We start from the raw sequence: 17835 nt of genomic DNA, 5'->3' as shown, positions 1-17835 counted from the left end.
AACAGTGCAGGGGTGATCCAACAGTGAGCCAATATACCTGCAGCAGTTATAAAAAGGTGCAAGCAGCATAGCAGACAAGGAAATCCACAAACAGAATCTGTGAACACTGAAGGAAGGTCTCTAACCTAGGCAGAAAAAAATTTCAAGCATCACAGCAGCAAAGCAATCCAGAAAATAGTAAAAATAGGACAACATCAAAAAAAGCAGGTAAAATGCGAAAAATGAGAAAAGGCAGCACAGGTCCCAAAGTAAACGGTTGAGGAGTGCCGCACAGCTGCCCCTGACCACTTAAGTAGGTGCTGCGGTCCACCCACATGGATTCTGGGTTGCGTCCGGGAGCGCAAACGTAATGGCATCACACGCTCCGGCACCCGGAACTCTGGGGAATGGAGTATCACAAACTGCCATCTGCCATACTGCTGACAGTGCCGCGCAGCATGTTGAAGCAGGCACCAAGGGATGTGCCATTGCTGCGGCCCAGGCGGAAGACGCCAACAGCTCGTGGTCATGACCGGAGGCGGGTAAGTCCTCACAAAGTTGGGGAATGTGTTTTATGTTTTCTCTGCAGTGTTTTTATGGCTTAGTATTTTTACAACACTTATTTTTATTAATTCAAGGATTTAAAGATCATAAAAAACACATTGATTACTGTATTTTTTCACATGCTGAGCTGGTTTATTTTGTTTGCTTCTTTTATTACCCTTCTTGCTATTTTTTTTAATGAATTGATGTTTGTAATCCTGATGAGACAAAGGCCCTTTGGCTGCACCATGCGTAATAAGAAAAAAATAATAAAACGTGCATGGAGTTCCAACTCCCGGGCTAGGACCTGGAATTTCTAGCCCATTGAATGGACCTGGTCGACCCTGTCCACAGTGTCCACTTTCCCTCTCCATGCCAGATTTCTCTAAACACGCCACAGCCTCTGCAAAGAATAAGGACACACCATCTTGTATGACCTTTAACTTCTTGAGGAATAGAATCATACAATAAATCTGTGAAAAGAGTAACCCTCTCTTTATTGCTTCAAATAATGTCTTTTGGTCTAACCAGGGCAATCGAAGAGGGTAATCTGGTCTCCGTGGATACAACCTTTCTGATGACCTGGCGGATACAACCTTTCTGATGAACTGGCGAAGGACGAGTTCCTCATCTTCAACGCTCTTAATCGTTAACAGAGGTTTTCCTCAAAGCATGATGTGCTGGTTCCATCCTGAAGCCTTGCAAAAGACAGCCAGCTCCTATATTTGAATCATAGTTTTAATCACCCACTCCCTGCTTTCCCTGCATAAAGTTCACAATCCTGGCAACATTACGACATGATCGACCCTCCGCATCCTTGCCACACAACTCCAGTAAACTGCATTGAGCGTGAAGGTCTGTCACCTGTTGGTGAAGGGTCACCACTTTATTGCTCATGGCAGATATATATTTTTTCGCTTAATGTACCCTACCCACAAAAATCCTAAGATGCTGATGCACGAAAGGCATGTCTGTCCTTACACCACCAATTTTATTTCCAGGGATGTGTGTAAGCCCAACATTGCCACCATGAATTCCTTGTGTTGGAGTCCATTAGTGAAATAGATGGGCTGAGAGGCCACAGCTCTCAACTCAGCAACCTTCTGCACTTGGGTCCCGGGTGTGCATTTGTCAGTTTTAGCATGGTGGGATCTTTGTGTGCACTCACACTCCACACTGAGGGACGGAAGGCCACTGGGCAGCCCAGAGAGTTTTTATCTTTAGGACCACAATTAAGGAAACAGAGACCAAAGTTCAGTACGGCAAGTCTAAACAACAGAGGGGATAGGACACTCCAGTTCAACTGCAACCTTGTGCAGCGCATTCAATGATGGCCTTAAACACTTCCATCTGAGAATTTAGGGGGGCCACCACTACTAAATTGTTAAAAACATTGGTTCCCCTTGAATTTCAGCTACTAAAGAACTCATGACAGAATGTCAGGCAACGCCTTATTCCTCCTCCCCATGTCATTGATCAACACAAATCAAGAAGCTGTGCAGTATTCCCCATCAAAGTCTTTTTGAGCCTCTCTAAGCCCCATTCACCTTTTTGATGAGCCAAACAGCTGCTTCATGCAGGTGACCTGGATTTCTTGGCAGCAGTCCCCTGCCACCTGCACAGAGTGATGAATGTCTGTCAAATGCACTCTGCTGGATGTCTACTACCAGAAAGGGCTGCACACAGGACTTTGCTACCACAGCAGAGCAGCAGGTTTGCATCAACCGCCAATGGGCCACAAATTCCGCATTGGAGTGCATCAAGCAGGATGCAGAAGGGATCTGATGCAGACCCTCCTTCACCTTAAATACACCTCACGGGGCTTACCTAGCTCTCCGTGCCACAGATCTTTGGGTTGGGGATTGGTCCAATTAAGGAAGGAGGATTTCTATCCTTTCATCATTTCTCTTAACCTTCCATCAATGGTAGATCGGGGAAGCACCTAGATGAGGGTCAGCCCAAAATGCCCACCAAAACAGGCACGGATAATCGACACATATGGAGAGCTATGCCTTTTAAAAGTAACTTGTCTGTTGGTGGTTCATGCCCAAATAGAAAGCTTTTCCAAAGGGAACAACTTCAAATAAATAAGGAATACAATAAGCACTCGGCAGAGAAATAAATCCAAGAAAACAGGACTAGAATAAAAGAAAATCAGTACAAATCATTCAGAGAATAAACACTCTTACAGAGGAGTTAACTGCCCAACAACAAACCGAGCCGAAATGTGTGAGATGAAAATCTTGGCAAGGCTGCATGCAGACAAGAATAAAAACATAATAAAATGTTTAAGTGGTCAGTTACCACTCTTGAGAATTTAAATTGTTGAGCAGGATGTACATTTTCAAACAACCCGAAAAAACGGTACCTGCATTGGACTATCATGTAGCTCGGAGTGAAGTACATCCAAGATTAATTAAGAAAAAAATAAAGAAATCAGGAGAACCAATCCTGAGAGATGCTGTAGGATAGTTGCTCTTAAGCTGCGACACGTTCTACGTTGGCACTTAGATAATGATATATTGAATCAGGCAGAATTATATGCAGAATATTCAAGGAGCCACTTTTTCATATATGCCCTTCTGCATGCAGTAATAAGGTGAAATTAGCAGGATTACTTTTCACGAGATTTTCAATAGTCATGTTTTTGGAGTGAATGTGGGCAACTCGCTTGGAACGCTCATTTGGATGTGATCAAGAGAGACGGCGGAGGCAATCATCCGTGCTGCAGCTGCAGTTCTCATTGCCTTTCTTCCAGCTGTTCTCAGGCCATGCAATGGTTATTTATAATCAGCAGTTTCTCTTTTCGTCTGGAAACCACACTAACACAGGAGAAAAAAGAAAGGTGTAGGCGGTAGCTCAGAGATGCCTAGAATTGCTTGACAGAAAGGCCACACCACGCATATCTTCTGACATTACAAATGTCAATGACAAGTAATGTAACCAGACATGGAACCTGAAATGATGAGCAATTGCCTAGCTAAGATGCACAAACCTAATCCATGATGGTTTCAAGGCAGCACTCTTCCTCAGTTGACTTACAAGACTGCCAAACCAGTCATACACATGCAACCTGCCTTCACCCATAGACACAATGGAGATTCTATACTCCTAATTTAGAGCCATTATGGTAAATATTAATTCTATGACGTGTGGCAAAGCGAGAAGTGACCGCACTCCTGCATAGCTGCAAAAAAACAATAATGTAGATGTGCAGTTGTTTATTAAATTCCTTGACATGATTCCCACTTACAAACAAAGGAAATAGAAAGGGGGAGGCTGAACAGATGCATGGTTTGGCCTGGATGCATGAGGAGGATATTTACATGCTTTGGTTTCTCCTATTGTTTTCACTGCATTGGGCGTACTTCCCCTGGCATTGGACTATGAAAGAACACATGCACTTTAACACAAATAACTTTGTTTTACTCTCTACCTGCTTCCCTTCTATTAAGTGATCAATCAAATTAAAGAACGTTAACTAACCCGTAAACTCCTCTACAATTTCTTTGCTATAAGAAATAATCCACTCTTGTCATCATCAATCTTACAAGCAAGAAACGTTCTATAAATTAATGTTGAAAGGATGAGGCCAACAGAGAGTCGTCTGACCTAATATTACTAAGTTCTTCGCCTCCAGCCAACCCCAAGATACAAACACAAAATGTTGCAAAGTTTTGACACAAAATTAGTTCAATTCTATCCTAAAAATGTCCAATCCTACGTTAATAAAGCAAAACAAAACGCTGTTCCTACTGGGAAGGCCCATCTGGGGTTTACTCACAGTCTGGGCTCTTCTAGTCTTCCTGCTTCTCCCAGTTCTCTAAAGGTATTTTCCAGGTTTCAGGTTCTATGGTCCCTTGTGCAGGTTCCTATTCCTATCCGCTCTCGAAGCCTCTGGTACACTCAGCTTTCCCATTGGATCCCTCTTAGAACTTGGATGTTTCACAGTCCCAAAAGGTCCCTCTCACAGCTTCAACTTTCCAACAGTCCCAAAAGGTTTCTCTCAGGCCTCATCGCAATAGTACTTGCTGTGGGTTCTATGTTAATTTTCCGACTGCCTTTTTTGCCAAGTACTTTCCGACGTTGAAATAACTTTGAAAACTATATTTACTATTTAGTTTTATTTTGAGGGGTTTCCCTCCCAAGCCCCTCTTTCTCAATTGTTTGGCCCCTAACCCAAACCCCTCCCCACCCGTTATTACCCTCCCCCCATATATTTTGATGAGTTTTTTTCAAAGTCATTCTGCCGTCGAAAATACATTGAAAAAAAGTCAGTCGGAAAATAAAAGCGATATCCTGTCTGTGACCTTGGATTTCTTCAGTATTAGCAGGTCTCTCCCACATCTTGGGTTTCTCAGCATGAACTTCAATCGGCACACCCTCTGACCCTTCTTTCAGGGTGCTTTTCATGCAGCCAATGTTGTTTCACCCTGCTTACACAGACGAATCAGGAAGGACCGCCCCTTAAGGTTCCCTCTCCTTGGTCGAGGACCATCCACTAGGGTCCACCCTTCTCCAATCAAGTCCTCAGGGTTGAAGGGCTTGAGTGAATCCTGTGTACAGTATCTGATGCAAGTTGGCCTAGCCAAATGCCATCTTCTCCTTGGTAGCATAGTCCCCACGTATTCAGGGACTACTGGAGAATGCATCGTCTTTCATCCACGATTCGCTTCTTCCTCTTCACTTTCCCCCTTTTTTACGGCACTTGCACTGACACTTTTGATTGACCGGGGCCATTGTGAATTTGTCTTCAGGTTTCAGTGATTTAACTGTGCTGTGGCTAACATATTCGAATCCCTGATTTGGATTTGCTTTCTATTGGCTAATTGTGAGAGTTCACTCGCTTGTCCTCTCCGTGTCTATAAACACAGTCTGAAGCAGCACTGCCATGTTTAAAGTTCTCCTGTTCGGTATCAGCTTGTGCAGTAGAACACATGAGAGGAAGGATGATACGCATCTTCAGCTGTCATTTCCCCCCACCTGCGGCAACTGCAGTGCTCCACACCCCTGCTGGCGGCTGGCGAGCTTGGGAAGTTCTTATTGGATTGCGTGTTCATTACTTTAGGCTATGCCGGTACACTTAGGAGGGGCTACATTGATATTTCTGGCCGTTCTAACATGGAAAACAGGTCTCATAATATGCACTGTAGTGCCTTTGGTCAGGAAAGCCATACTAGACAAGAGTCTTGATCCGGGTTCTGTGCAGCAAGGGATTTTGAAGCAGGGGTCTGTAAACCCTCAGTGGGTGTAAGACTGTACCATGGTTGGAGTGATATGCCTGCGGGATCCCACTCCTCCTCCCCACTCTAGGAGGCACATGGGATAGTGGCCAACCTAACCAAGTCCCTAGTGGCACGCCCACCCCCACCCCCTCACATAACAAGATGGGAAGTTCTTGAAACACACCACATGGAGTAATGGAAGTTTGTACAGGAACCAGACCAAAGCCATTGTATATGCTGCAAATCAGTATTTTCCATAGGTAGCATACAATTCTGTTGTTCACACACATTATATCTCTTAGTGTAGGCAATACGGCACGGATTGTAAAGAAATGTTGGCGAGGAGCCAAACTGCAATAAAAAGCCCAATGTCCTCAGTAGGAAATTGCACTTTGCAGTTAAAAGCTTCCGAGCGCGCTGACAGGATGTATGGGTCACCTTCTTCCACTAGAAAAAAAAAACTGACAACTTGCAGGAGAAGACCATGTTTTCCCGTTTGCCAAAGTACCAACTAAGTTGTCACTTCTGAAATACTTTTGTGCAAGACCACACAATCTTAAATCTACCGTATCATTGTGTACATGCTAATGATACCACTTCAAGTTGGCAGAATCCATTTTTTTCTCAGCTATATTATGTTAATTCTATACTGCATTTTAAATATAATCACATATAATGATTTAAGTAAAACTAAACAATTACACCAGGATTGTACAGTTACGCTGACCTATGTTAATGAAAGCATTCACAGAGATATATGTAGATTTATAAATTTAAATATAATACACAAGATGCAAACAGCTATCACCTTCAATATTGCATAATCTACAATATATGTTTTCAGAAAATGAAAGTTTTACGTAAGGCACACTTCCCTTTATATTTTAGAAAAGAAATTTAAATAATTGAACGTTCTCGTATGCAACACATTTCGACATTGATGCAATAAATATTTAACCTACCTTTGACAAATTCAGGCAAATATAATCATAACCGTACCAGGGAACACCCATTACAAGCTTCTTAGGATCAATATTCAAACGAAGATAGTCCTCATAAGCTAGTTCAATTAAAAAGAAAAATGCCATTACACAAAGCCAACAATATTCATATAAGGTTTAATGTAAAGGTGAGATAGGGAGATGTACAAACTCTGACATACAGTGAATCATAAGGGCATACAATGGCATTTACCTAAAAACTAAAATGCTTCTCAGCTAATCATGTGTCTCCGTCATGGCTATCGTCAACATATTTATTGCCATTATCCACAAATGCAGTCTTACCATGAGACTAGCAACACCCACCAACGTCCCATCATGCGAAACACGATCAGCCAAAATCCCCCTTACCAACACCCAAACTCTCAACATCCACTTGATCTACCGCCCGCCAGGCCCCATTGGCACCTTTGATGAAGATATTAATACTATCCACTCCAGTAACCTTACCAGTTCTACCCAAGTCCTCAACCTGGGTGACTTCAACATGATCCTGAAGACCATTCTGCCAGCACCATAGTCAACACTCTATCGGAACTAGGTTTCGCGCAAAGAAGTATGGCACCTACACATTCCAAAGGCAGAACACTCGACTGGGTGGCCGATTACAACTGTCTAGCAAACATTACAAATATCTCACCACTAGCCTGGACCGACCACCACCTGGTCTCGTTCCTGCTCTCTACTGACAGAACCCCACCCCCAGCCCCACCCATTATCAAGGCCCCGCCCACCCTCACAAGAAATAAGAAGACTATGACAGCTGAAAGATTCATCCCGAACGAAGAATATAACAAGATCATGGCCACTTCGCTGGACCCAATTGCCACCCTCAAACTGAGACCAAGTAAACCGAAGACGCACCTAAACAAATGGTACACTCCATTCCTTAAAAATTTAAGGAAGCAAAAAAGGAACTGTGAGGCCACTTGGACAAAAATCCCCTTCAGCTGCGAATAAACTCAAACTCTCCAAACTAGCCACACTCTACAAAAAAGAAATCTACCTGGCTAAACAAACCTCCTTTGACTCTCCCATATCCCAAGCGAAATCAAACATGAAGGAACTATTCTCCATCCTTAAAAAAGTTGAAACCCCCATAGTACCTCCGGACACCTGTACTAAAGACAAAAACTGGTGTTCAGAAATCCAAAGCACCCTAGCCAACAAAATCGCGACCCTCCAAAGTAAAATCTCCCGTAAAAAAGTGTCCCTCAACGACACTCTTCCCTCAAAAACACCAGACACCCGCACGCTCACAGATCTCCCTTGCTTTAACTTCTCTAAAGTTACGATTCTCGAAGTAGAAAAAATCATCCGGTCTCTGAAACCTTCCAACTGTCAGGGAGACCTGTGCCCGGCACAGCTCATTAAAGATGCCGCCCGTGACATCTCCCCCTTCATCACAAAACTGCTGAACGCCTCCTTCACCACTGGATCCATCCCCAGCAATTTGAAACAATCCTGGGTACTTCCACTATTAAAAAAACCCACACTTGACCCAGCCATGCCCACTAACTACAGACCTATAACGACGGTTCCCTTCCTACAAAAAATCCTCGACAAGGTCACCTATGTACAAATACAGAAATATTTGGAAGAACACCATCTATTAGGCTCAAGACAATCAGGGTTCGGCCCTCAACATGGTACCGAAACAGCCCTCATCGACTTGAAAGCCCAGATCGATACGCTCAGAGACAACGGCCAAGTTGCCCTACTCCTCCTCCTCGATCTGTCTGAAGCTTTCAACCTGGATTACCTCTTTTCGCAACGGTAGAACCATGAGGGTCTTCTCACCTACTGCGGCGGCAGACCCCATACCCATCACCTGTGGCGCCCCGCAAGGCTCCTGTGTTTCCCCCACACTATACAACATATTTACCAAGCCCCTTTTGGATGATTTGGATCATCTCGGTATCACCTACACCAACTATGCAGATGATACCCAGATCCTCCTTCCACTTTCTGGAGATTATGGAAAGGATTTGGCCTTGCTAAATAGGGTTTACATCATCATCCAGGCATGGATGGCCATACATGGACTATGCCTGAATGATGATAAAACTAAACTCATCATCCTAGGCACTACATCCACCTTAAAGAAACTTGGCCCTGCCTACAACTCCTTCACGATCGATGGCAACAACATCAAGGTGGGACAAGAGGTCAAAACTCTGGGCTTTTACCTGGACTCCAATTTCTTTTTCAGAAGACAGGTGAGCTCCCTGGCCTCCTCCACGGCATATACGTGTAAATTAATCCGCACAGCTAAACCATTTCTGTCTGACACTAGCTGCCTTACCCTCGCTAGAGCCCTTATACTGTCCCGCCTAGACTATTGTAACGCCCTCTATCTGGGATCATCCAAGGCTACCACAAGTAAACTACAAACTCTCCAGAATAATGCCCACAGAGCGGCTTTGGGCATCAACAGAAGAGAGAATATCTCAGGATTTAGTCAACAGAACAACTGGCTATCTATCAACGACAAAATTCTCAAAAACCGCATCGCTCACTCACAAATCCCTTACTAATGCTGCCCCTACCTACCTGATAAATAGATTCCACCGACAACCCTCCCTGAGAACCACCAGAACTGCATACAAAGATTGCCTTTCTGTCCCTAACTTTAAAGGTGCCACCATAGGGAGTAACAGCTTCCCAGCAAAAGCAGCCAAACTGTGAAACTCCTTACCGCCTAATCTCAGAGCAGACCTGCCTTACCACAACTTCCGATCCAAGGTAGTTTCATGGCTGAAAACGTAGGCCGCCAAAGATACTCAAGCGCCAGGCTATCCCCTTCTCGTGCTATCCGCACACACAGTAACCTCGTGCGCTCACTTGTCAATATGTATAGAATATCTATGTAATTCTTTGTTGACATGTATATAATATCGGTGTACCTTCATGTCTCTCTGTATATTCTATGACTACTGTATCCAAGCTTCGCATATTCTTGTAAAAGCTGCGCCCTGATACCCTCGGGTACGCTTGCGCATTACAAATAATAAAAACAAACAAACATTTAATTCATGCTGGTTGAGAGTACCATTAGACAGAAGGGGTTCCAATTGTCCTCATTGAGACTATAACTTAATAATATATGTGGTGGTCGTCTTCTTCCATAAATATCCTTATAAGGCATACCTTTCCCCATTTCCTCCCCGTTTTTTTTACAATGTATGGCCAGTACGGAACTTCATCATAATAGGGTTGTAAAAAATTGGGCTTCTCAATTTCTTTCATTGTTTTGACTGCAGGCTACCGAGTCAAAACAATGAAAGAAATTGAGAAACCCAATTTTGATAACACATCAATTTACGTTTTGCAAAATTACAGTGATTAGCTTGTTACGCTAACTACATTCTTTGAAATGTGATATGCATTTTACATTCTGTTACAGAACTTCGTGATTAGGTTGGTGGGTCTCAGCCCCCTTCAGCCATACGCCCAGATTACCTTAGTGCAATTAATTCGATGGAAATAGAACATTGCTTTATAATTTAGCAGCCACATTTCACATTAACAAATTCAAATGTTGTACCTTAGAACTGACTTTGAAAATGGAGTGTTAAGCTTAGGATTCAACAATAGATTATTCGAGGAGTAGTTGAAAACAAGTGATTTTTGTGTTCATTACTGATCGACAACATCACAGGCAGAAAAAGCTGTCACAGAGAGATTAGTCGCAGTGACATGGTGTTCGAGTTCCATAATCGCACCTACGGCTGTGCACACCTTTTAAGAAGTGTTTTGTTGGCTGCCACAAATGTTAGGGTGGTTTAGGTTTTTTTTCGCGGAAACCCGAACCACACAAAAGTTTTGGAGTTTGGGGGAGGTTCAAGCTGGTTTGTAGTTGATTCCTAGGAAAGGACACTGAAAAACAACAAGCTGCAGAAAAGGAGAGAAGCAGAGAAAAGTGAAAAGTGGAAAAGAAGGTGAGGTGAGGATGCATACGTGCCTGGGACGGAGTTTTGTGAACTTCTGAATATTATCCGGAAAACTGATCCCATTAAAGGGTGTAGTACGAGAACTGAATAGGTTAAGGCCCCTAGTGCACTCATCTGTACGTAAACACAAGTTGGAGGTTTGAATCAAAGAATAGTGTCTCAACCTTTCATCCTTCTGAAGTTGACAGCAACCGAGGAGGCATGAGCAGCTAATCTGGTAGGATTCAACTTTGCCTTACTATATAAGCCTGCATTCCGAACAAGCTGCTGGCTGCTCCCGGCATTCCCCCACTCCCCACCTGCCTCCAACCAGCTTCTTCAATATCTGCAGTGAATGCAATGATAAAAACACTTAACTTGACCAGCTGCCTCTCCATTGACAGCATCTGCCTCTTAAAGCAGCTACCGAAATGGAACAGTAACAGCTCCTCTAGTCCTCAGCTGTCATTTCCATTGTGACCACCAAATGGTTTTATTGTGAGGAAAAACAGGTCACAAAGTATGAGCAGACCCTATTTTCTCTCACAATAAATGCTTTAGCAAAATGGTCTTTACCCTGGGGTGCGAAGGGTAGCCCTAAATAGACAGGCCACACTGGGTGGCAACAGATTGCCCTCCATGTTGATATCCCTTGCTAAACGGTTGTTGTATACTAATTGACCTTTTCACAATTGACCTCAGGAGAATTGTCCTCGGGAGAATTGACCTAATTTAGAAGGTCAATTATGAAATATTTGTGGGGGGGGCAACACCCCGCAGCCCCCCACCCAATCCAAAAACCCCAGCAACCCCCCTATCCAATCCTCTTATATAATTTATAATCTAAAACCAACCCAATACATATATAAAATAACTAAAATAATATAAAGGTCAATTGTGCAGAAGGTCAATTAGGACCACTATAAATAGGTCAATTGTGCAAAATGTCAATTGTAAAAGGTCAATTTGGGTAATACCTGGTAAACCTGGGCACATTAACCTGGCTGTGGACTGTTTTCAGCCCGAATGGCCTGCCAATGAAGGCATTAGTGACTAATTGAAGTAATTAAAAGATTTTATAAAAGACATTCATAATAGATTACAGGCTAGGCATGTCTATACTTTTAATCATTCGGATGTTGGTAAAAGGAGCACAATTTGGGTTTGTAACATTAACAGAGAGTTCTTAGCAGACATCTACATCTAAAAGTCCTACAGAGCTGCAGCAGAGTCCGGCACGCGCTACGGGTTTGCAATGCAGCATTTCATCCATTGATTTTGCTTCAACAAGTACAAATGACGGTCAGTCACTTTACCATAAGATGACTCCATGGCTGGTGGGTAATGAGCACAGAAAGGCCAGTAGGACTGCAGAGGATTCAGCCACATGCAATGCCTTCCCTGTGGAGCCATGCAGCCCTCTGATGGTTGCTCATTAGTAAGTATTGCCCAAGCACGAGGCCTCCTGGATTAAACCACCCTGCAGACATGCATTTAAGCAAGCGATTTAAGGATAATTAAGCATCAAGTGTTCTGTAACATAAAATAAATATTGATCAAATTCCTCTATACTCTGGGACTTTTTAGTTCAAGACATCCTAAGGTTCACTTGATGCCTGTTGAATTTGATTTATATTCTCTGTAATTGACTAATTGAGGTATTTGAAAATGGAGCATCACAAAGAACATTTACAGTAGAAAGTTGGTGTTGCGGTCGTCGTGTCACTTTCTAGCAGCCCAGAATGACAGAATTCCCAGGGACAGTAGGTTGTATTGGGTTCCATGTGTTAAAATCGCAGCAAAAAAGGCAGTGGTTTTGCCGCTGAAATCCATGTAAAGGATGTGGGGGACACCCCCGCAATCCCCAGACCCATTATACCATCTAAGGGGAGAGGGGGGCACCCCCGCACCCCTTAAATGATATAATGGGGTACACCTTTACCGGGTCAAACCACAGCATTTTTGCAGAGATTTTTGGTAAAGGCAACATTTTTGCCGCAATTTTATTACTACATACCATTGTATTGGTAGCTTTGAACAGTTTGAAATGAGATGCAGGGAAAAGCAGGATCCCCAACACCTCCAATATACCCTACCCTTGGGTACCTTTTAGAGCACCACCAGACAAGTCAGATGCTGCATCTTTAACCGCACTGGGCGACATAGCTCCCCCTACAGACTGAAAATGTTGCTCTTTACCAGCAATGCTAGGGGGCTGAGATTTGAGATAGCTTCGTGGGTCGCAATATGTAATCCACCTGCCAAGATGCTCCTAGAACAAAGACACATGAGTGGCAGTTTGTGACCATGGTCACTTCCTGCCCCACAGCAGAATGTATTGTCATAATACTTGTTAGTTACTGTGCCTTTTGGGCTTCATGCCTATAAACATTTCGGGGCCCAGATTACCATACAAGACGCATCTGCCTTTTTCACTGTGTAGAATGCGTTCATGAACTGAAAGGTCTTTGATCAAAACCTTTCTTCCGTACAGTCTTTACAAACAGGGCTCTAAGAAAGGTTGCCCAGTAAGCATAAGAGGGATCTTCATCACTTCATAAAAACAAGGTGCAAGCTTCTTAATACACAAAATCTCGGCACTATGCAAGAAGCAATACAGCCAGACATGCTCAGTAGCCTGGTACTTACCAACTAATGTCTGGTTGTAAGGAGCATTAGCTCCTGCAACACATTCCGTCCAAATCTGAGACTGCTCATCATAAGACATGACAAAGAGGAAATCGCTGGCATCCGCTATCCCGCTGTAGTTGTAGCACCTTATGTCAATGCACTTTGGAGACCAAGCCACATCAAAGGTAACCTAGGAAAGAAAAGCAAAGCCAAGCAATTCAGGAAACAAAAGCAGTTCATGTTTCTAACGTTATTCATGTATACATTATTTGTACAAAAATAAGTGAGAAAATCTAATCAACAAACTGTCCATGAATATAAACAAGTCAATTGTTACGGCGATCATAGTAGGTTTGCTGCAAACATTTGGCATTAAAGAGGCTGATCATGCTGAAGGTTTAAACAATACATTTGCAACCCAGGGCTTGATAAAAGTGCATGCACTTTAAGACAAGAACATTCTTAAGGTTTTGTTATAGAACGATTCTTCTACAGTTCCCTTTTTTTTCATAGGTTTCCAACTGGTGGGTAACCTTTAGGCAGTACTCTGGCAAGTCCTCGAAAGTTAGAATATTGTAGTTCGGTCACACAACATATGCCCCAGTTACATTCATCTCACCGCAGAACATGCTAAATTACATTATTGCAACAGAGGGAGGCCTACTGTGCCACTTTAAAACAAAGTGCACACTTGTTGGATGTCTGTATTTATGTATGGATGTGATTTAAAATGTGCAAAGCTAGCTGGTAGGCAACGGAGCACTACACAGAGGAGAAACACTTGGGGCGGAGGGTTACAAGTAGGCCAGGATAGCAGAGGTTGCAGAGATGCAAAAAATGGAGTAGGGGAAGGGGCGATCTCCGGTGGGTGAGGGGCAGGTTTGAATGGAGAGATCAGCAATTGGTAAGATCTTCTTTAAAAAACACATGGTCTGCAAGTCCTTCCTGTAGGACGGAGGGGGCAGTCTGATCTGTGCTGATGAACTGGTTTCAGAGACAGTTCTTGGTTTCCAGTCTGGCGATATAGCTTCTGCTGGTGCGCCCATAGTATGTTCGTCCCAAGAAAAGGCATGTTTCTCAGCCAGGTAGGGTGGCGATTTCCTAGTGGCTGCTTTGGAAGAGGTGGAAGCTGTCTTAAACATAATACCTGCTTCAAGGGGTAAGCCAATGGAGCTCCTTTCTGAAATTAGACGTCCTATAATCGTTTTTCAATGACTGAACACCAGAACAAGTCGGGTGAGAAGAAGTTAAATTTGGCAAAATATCTGCTTGGCCTTAAAACGTCTTAAGGCCTGCCACAATGGGATTCCTCTAGAATCAGAGTTAGTTTACAAATTGTGTCCACTTCCAACAAACACACAAAAGTCCAATTCCTTCCTGCAAAGTTTTTCGCAAATACATTGGCACCCGTCACCTCACCGTAGAATTATCATGAACAAAGCCATAAAAACTTCAATGATTTGATAATCCCAGCAAGAGTTCCCAAAACGGTTCAAATTACTTCATGCAAGGCATTCAAGGTGGAACAGCTGATGATCTGCCAGATAACGACTTGTGTGGTTTGACACTGTGGCCTTTATCCACAGCGTGGGTGGGTTTTGCACCTTCAGGGACACCAGATGAGCATAGGTTTATCCCCTCGGGATGGTCAGGGTTTGCAACCTTCCACTTTAGGCATGCGTGGTGTGTCAGTATGTGCCAGTTGCCTCTTCAGTAGTAAATAAAATACATGGGGTAGGATGCTGATGGGATAGTGTAGAGTCTGCAGAAGCAACAGACGTTTGGAGGGGGCTAAAGTTTAAGACGGTGAAGCTAGCACTAGGAGTTGAGGTCAGGGGTAGATGGTTGTCTCGTTGCATGCGGTTGAATATTAATAAAGATCTTGAAATAACCCCAGCTTAACTGAGAGGTCAAATACTGCTTCAGCAAGTATTTTATGGCACACAAATATGTACAACACAAAGTGCAAATCCAATACTGAACAACAAACGCATTGTTTTATCACACCTGTGATCCCTCAATTTCTCTGTGAAAGACTTCTGTAGTTTCTTGGACGAGAGCAGTTAGAGCATAGTACTCGGGAGAGGACGCATTGACGGATTGTTCAATGTCAATATTAATGCCATCCATATACTGCTTTTTAGCCAGATCCAGCTGTTGGGCTATCCATGAAGTTCTCTTCGTAGGATCGATCACATCAGTCAGCAAGACATCACCTAAACAAGAAAATAACTTCAGTCACATCTCAGATCAGTGGTTTTCATGCAAAGATCCTAGCACTGCAGTCTTAAAAACCATTGACATACTCGAAGGCTTAAAAACTAAACGAGAAATGTGGCGTGCGAGAAAATGAGGAGGCTCGGAATGGGGGCTTTACCACATGTCAAAACCCCGCTCTGAGAATCCTCAAAATCGAGAGGCTGCCATCTTCTGCGGCGGGACGAAGATAAATGCACCCTGTGCTACTCCCACCACACTTACCGGACACTTGCCTTATCCCCGCCAGGGCCAGGAAGACAAAAGTAGTTCCCTTATCCCTTGTGCATGGCGGCCATTTTGATTGTAGTTTTTTTCAAGTTGAGAAAAAGCAAAGATGCTGGTTCTCAATAAAGCTCTCCAGCTGGGGTATTACCGAGTCTAGTAATGCCCCGGCTCTAACGTGAAGGCCCTCGCGGGGAGACTAACTCGGCTCAGGGGCATTACCTGACCCAGTAATGGCTCTGCCCATCAGGATTTATTTCTTAAAGGTTTATCCTATATGTATATTGTATTTTTTTATTTTGTATATGTTTGTCTTGAGAATAAGGTAGGAACATGTTTTGTAGTTATAGTTCCTGTACCCAGTTCCAGCATAGAATTAGATTCTACTTAGGAGACTAGTCATCACACAGATGCATAAATCTATGAGATCAAACTCACAGATGTTAATGTATTGCAACTTCTCCGACAGAAGAAAAGATGTCAAGAGGGACATGCGGTTAGTTCATGTGCATGATGAGACAACGTAGGAAAATTACATTTAAGAGAATGGTTCGTTAGACACGGCTGTACACAGTGCGCCAGATAAGATTTTGAAGTGGGAGTATTTTATTCCCTATATTTTAAAGTTGGGAGTAAAATAAATTTTTTAGGGAGTACAAAATGGTCACATTCAAAGTGGGAGTATTTTATAAGCGAGTACAAATGTTTTAACTATAGAACCTAAATGTGTTCGTAATAAATACTTCATTAATGCACATTAGAGCTACATTGACATCTTTGTATCAGGCAGTAATAATAGAAGATAAATCTTGTGATAGTAAGTGCACTACTGGTCCAAAACATTGATGCAGCTGTGTGTGGATGAAAACAGCTGCACAATGTCCTTTTTTACTCCCTATTTTTATTTTTGTGAGTTTTTGCCTATTTTTAGAGAGTAAAAGTGGCACATACACGCTTTTATCTCTAGGGCTGGCTGCACAAATAGCCAGGTCCCCAGAAGAAATATCTCTGAGAAGAAGAGATTGACCAGATCCCTGCTCAATATCCAAAATACACGTTTCATCTGAGCCACTGCTCCTGAGCATATGCAGAACAGAACCATGAGCGCACAAAGGGCGCAAAAACCCATAAGCCAGAGTGACACATATATAGCCATCTGCCCAGTAACACAGTTCTGGCTGCAACAGGCACCTAGCCAGTGACAAGGTCTGTTTTGTCAAAAATAGAGAATGCGCAGTGTGCGGACACATTGGTGATTTCGCAAAAGTCTGTCGCAGAGGACAAAGGGCAGGATGGCCACCATGGACATTGAACAATGGAACATCTCAGATGGCGGAAGCAAGAGCACCATATTGGACCTAGATACAGGAATCCAAAGAAGAACCAACCCACACTGTATCATGAAGGTAGATAGCAATCTTAAAGAAGAGATGGCAGACTCTGGTTGCGACCTAACGGTCATATCAATTGCAACATACAAAAAGATGGTGTGCCAAGATCAATTAAGAGTCAACAAGATGGGCGTTAATCCCACAGTATAAGGGGGTCATGCACCCAGGTTACTACCAAGCTGTACTTGCCCATGACTGGTATGATCAAAAAGTTGGACACACTGCTGCATCTTAACTGTGAGGATCATGGATAGAGTCTGAAGGAAGCAGCATAGAAAAGAATAGAAGACAGACCTAGCAAAACGTTTGACTGTGTAAAAAACTACATTCATTGAAGTGCACTGCAACCAGGAGTGGTCCCAACCAAGCACAAAGTCAGATAAGTATTGGTCACTGCAAGGCAGAACTACTACAAAGATGATATGCCGATAACTCAAATGAACCACTAGAGGTTTCTGAAGATTGAGGCAGGTAGTCCTTTAAAAAGAAAACCTGGCACAGACTCAATAAGCTGGTGCATAGACCGCAGACGTCTCAATCAAGAGATCTTCATGGACAACTACCCCCTTCTGAGCATATCAGAACTGATACTAAAGATTGAAAGCATATATTCGAAAATGGACATAACGGATGCCTAACAACAGATAAGATT

At 43.2% G+C, this 17835-nt stretch overlaps 1 protein-coding gene across 2 annotated transcripts in view; it reads right to left on the bottom strand.

The window, feature by feature from the left end:
* CTBS (chitobiase) overlaps positions 1-17835 on the bottom strand; it is a 183564-nt gene that overhangs the window by 62386 nt on the left and 103343 nt on the right. For both annotated transcript variants that reach the window (XM_069641721.1, XM_069641722.1), the window contains exons 3-5: positions 15319-15527; positions 13330-13501; positions 6710-6807 (exon numbers count right to left, since the gene is read on the bottom strand). In XM_069641721.1, coding sequence (XP_069497822.1) covers positions 6710-6807; positions 13330-13501; positions 15319-15527 — 479 coding nt within the window. The remainder of the gene's footprint in view (positions 1-6709; positions 6808-13329; positions 13502-15318; positions 15528-17835) is intronic.

Source organism: Ambystoma mexicanum, chromosome 1q, assembly GCF_040938575.1.
Source record: "Ambystoma mexicanum isolate Mex_15411 chromosome 1q, UKY_AmexF1_1, whole genome shotgun sequence".
Lineage (NCBI taxonomy): Eukaryota > Metazoa > Chordata > Amphibia > Caudata > Ambystomatidae > Ambystoma > Ambystoma mexicanum.
The sequence above is the reverse complement of the archived record's forward strand: the minus strand, read 5'-3'. Positions and strand labels throughout refer to the sequence as shown.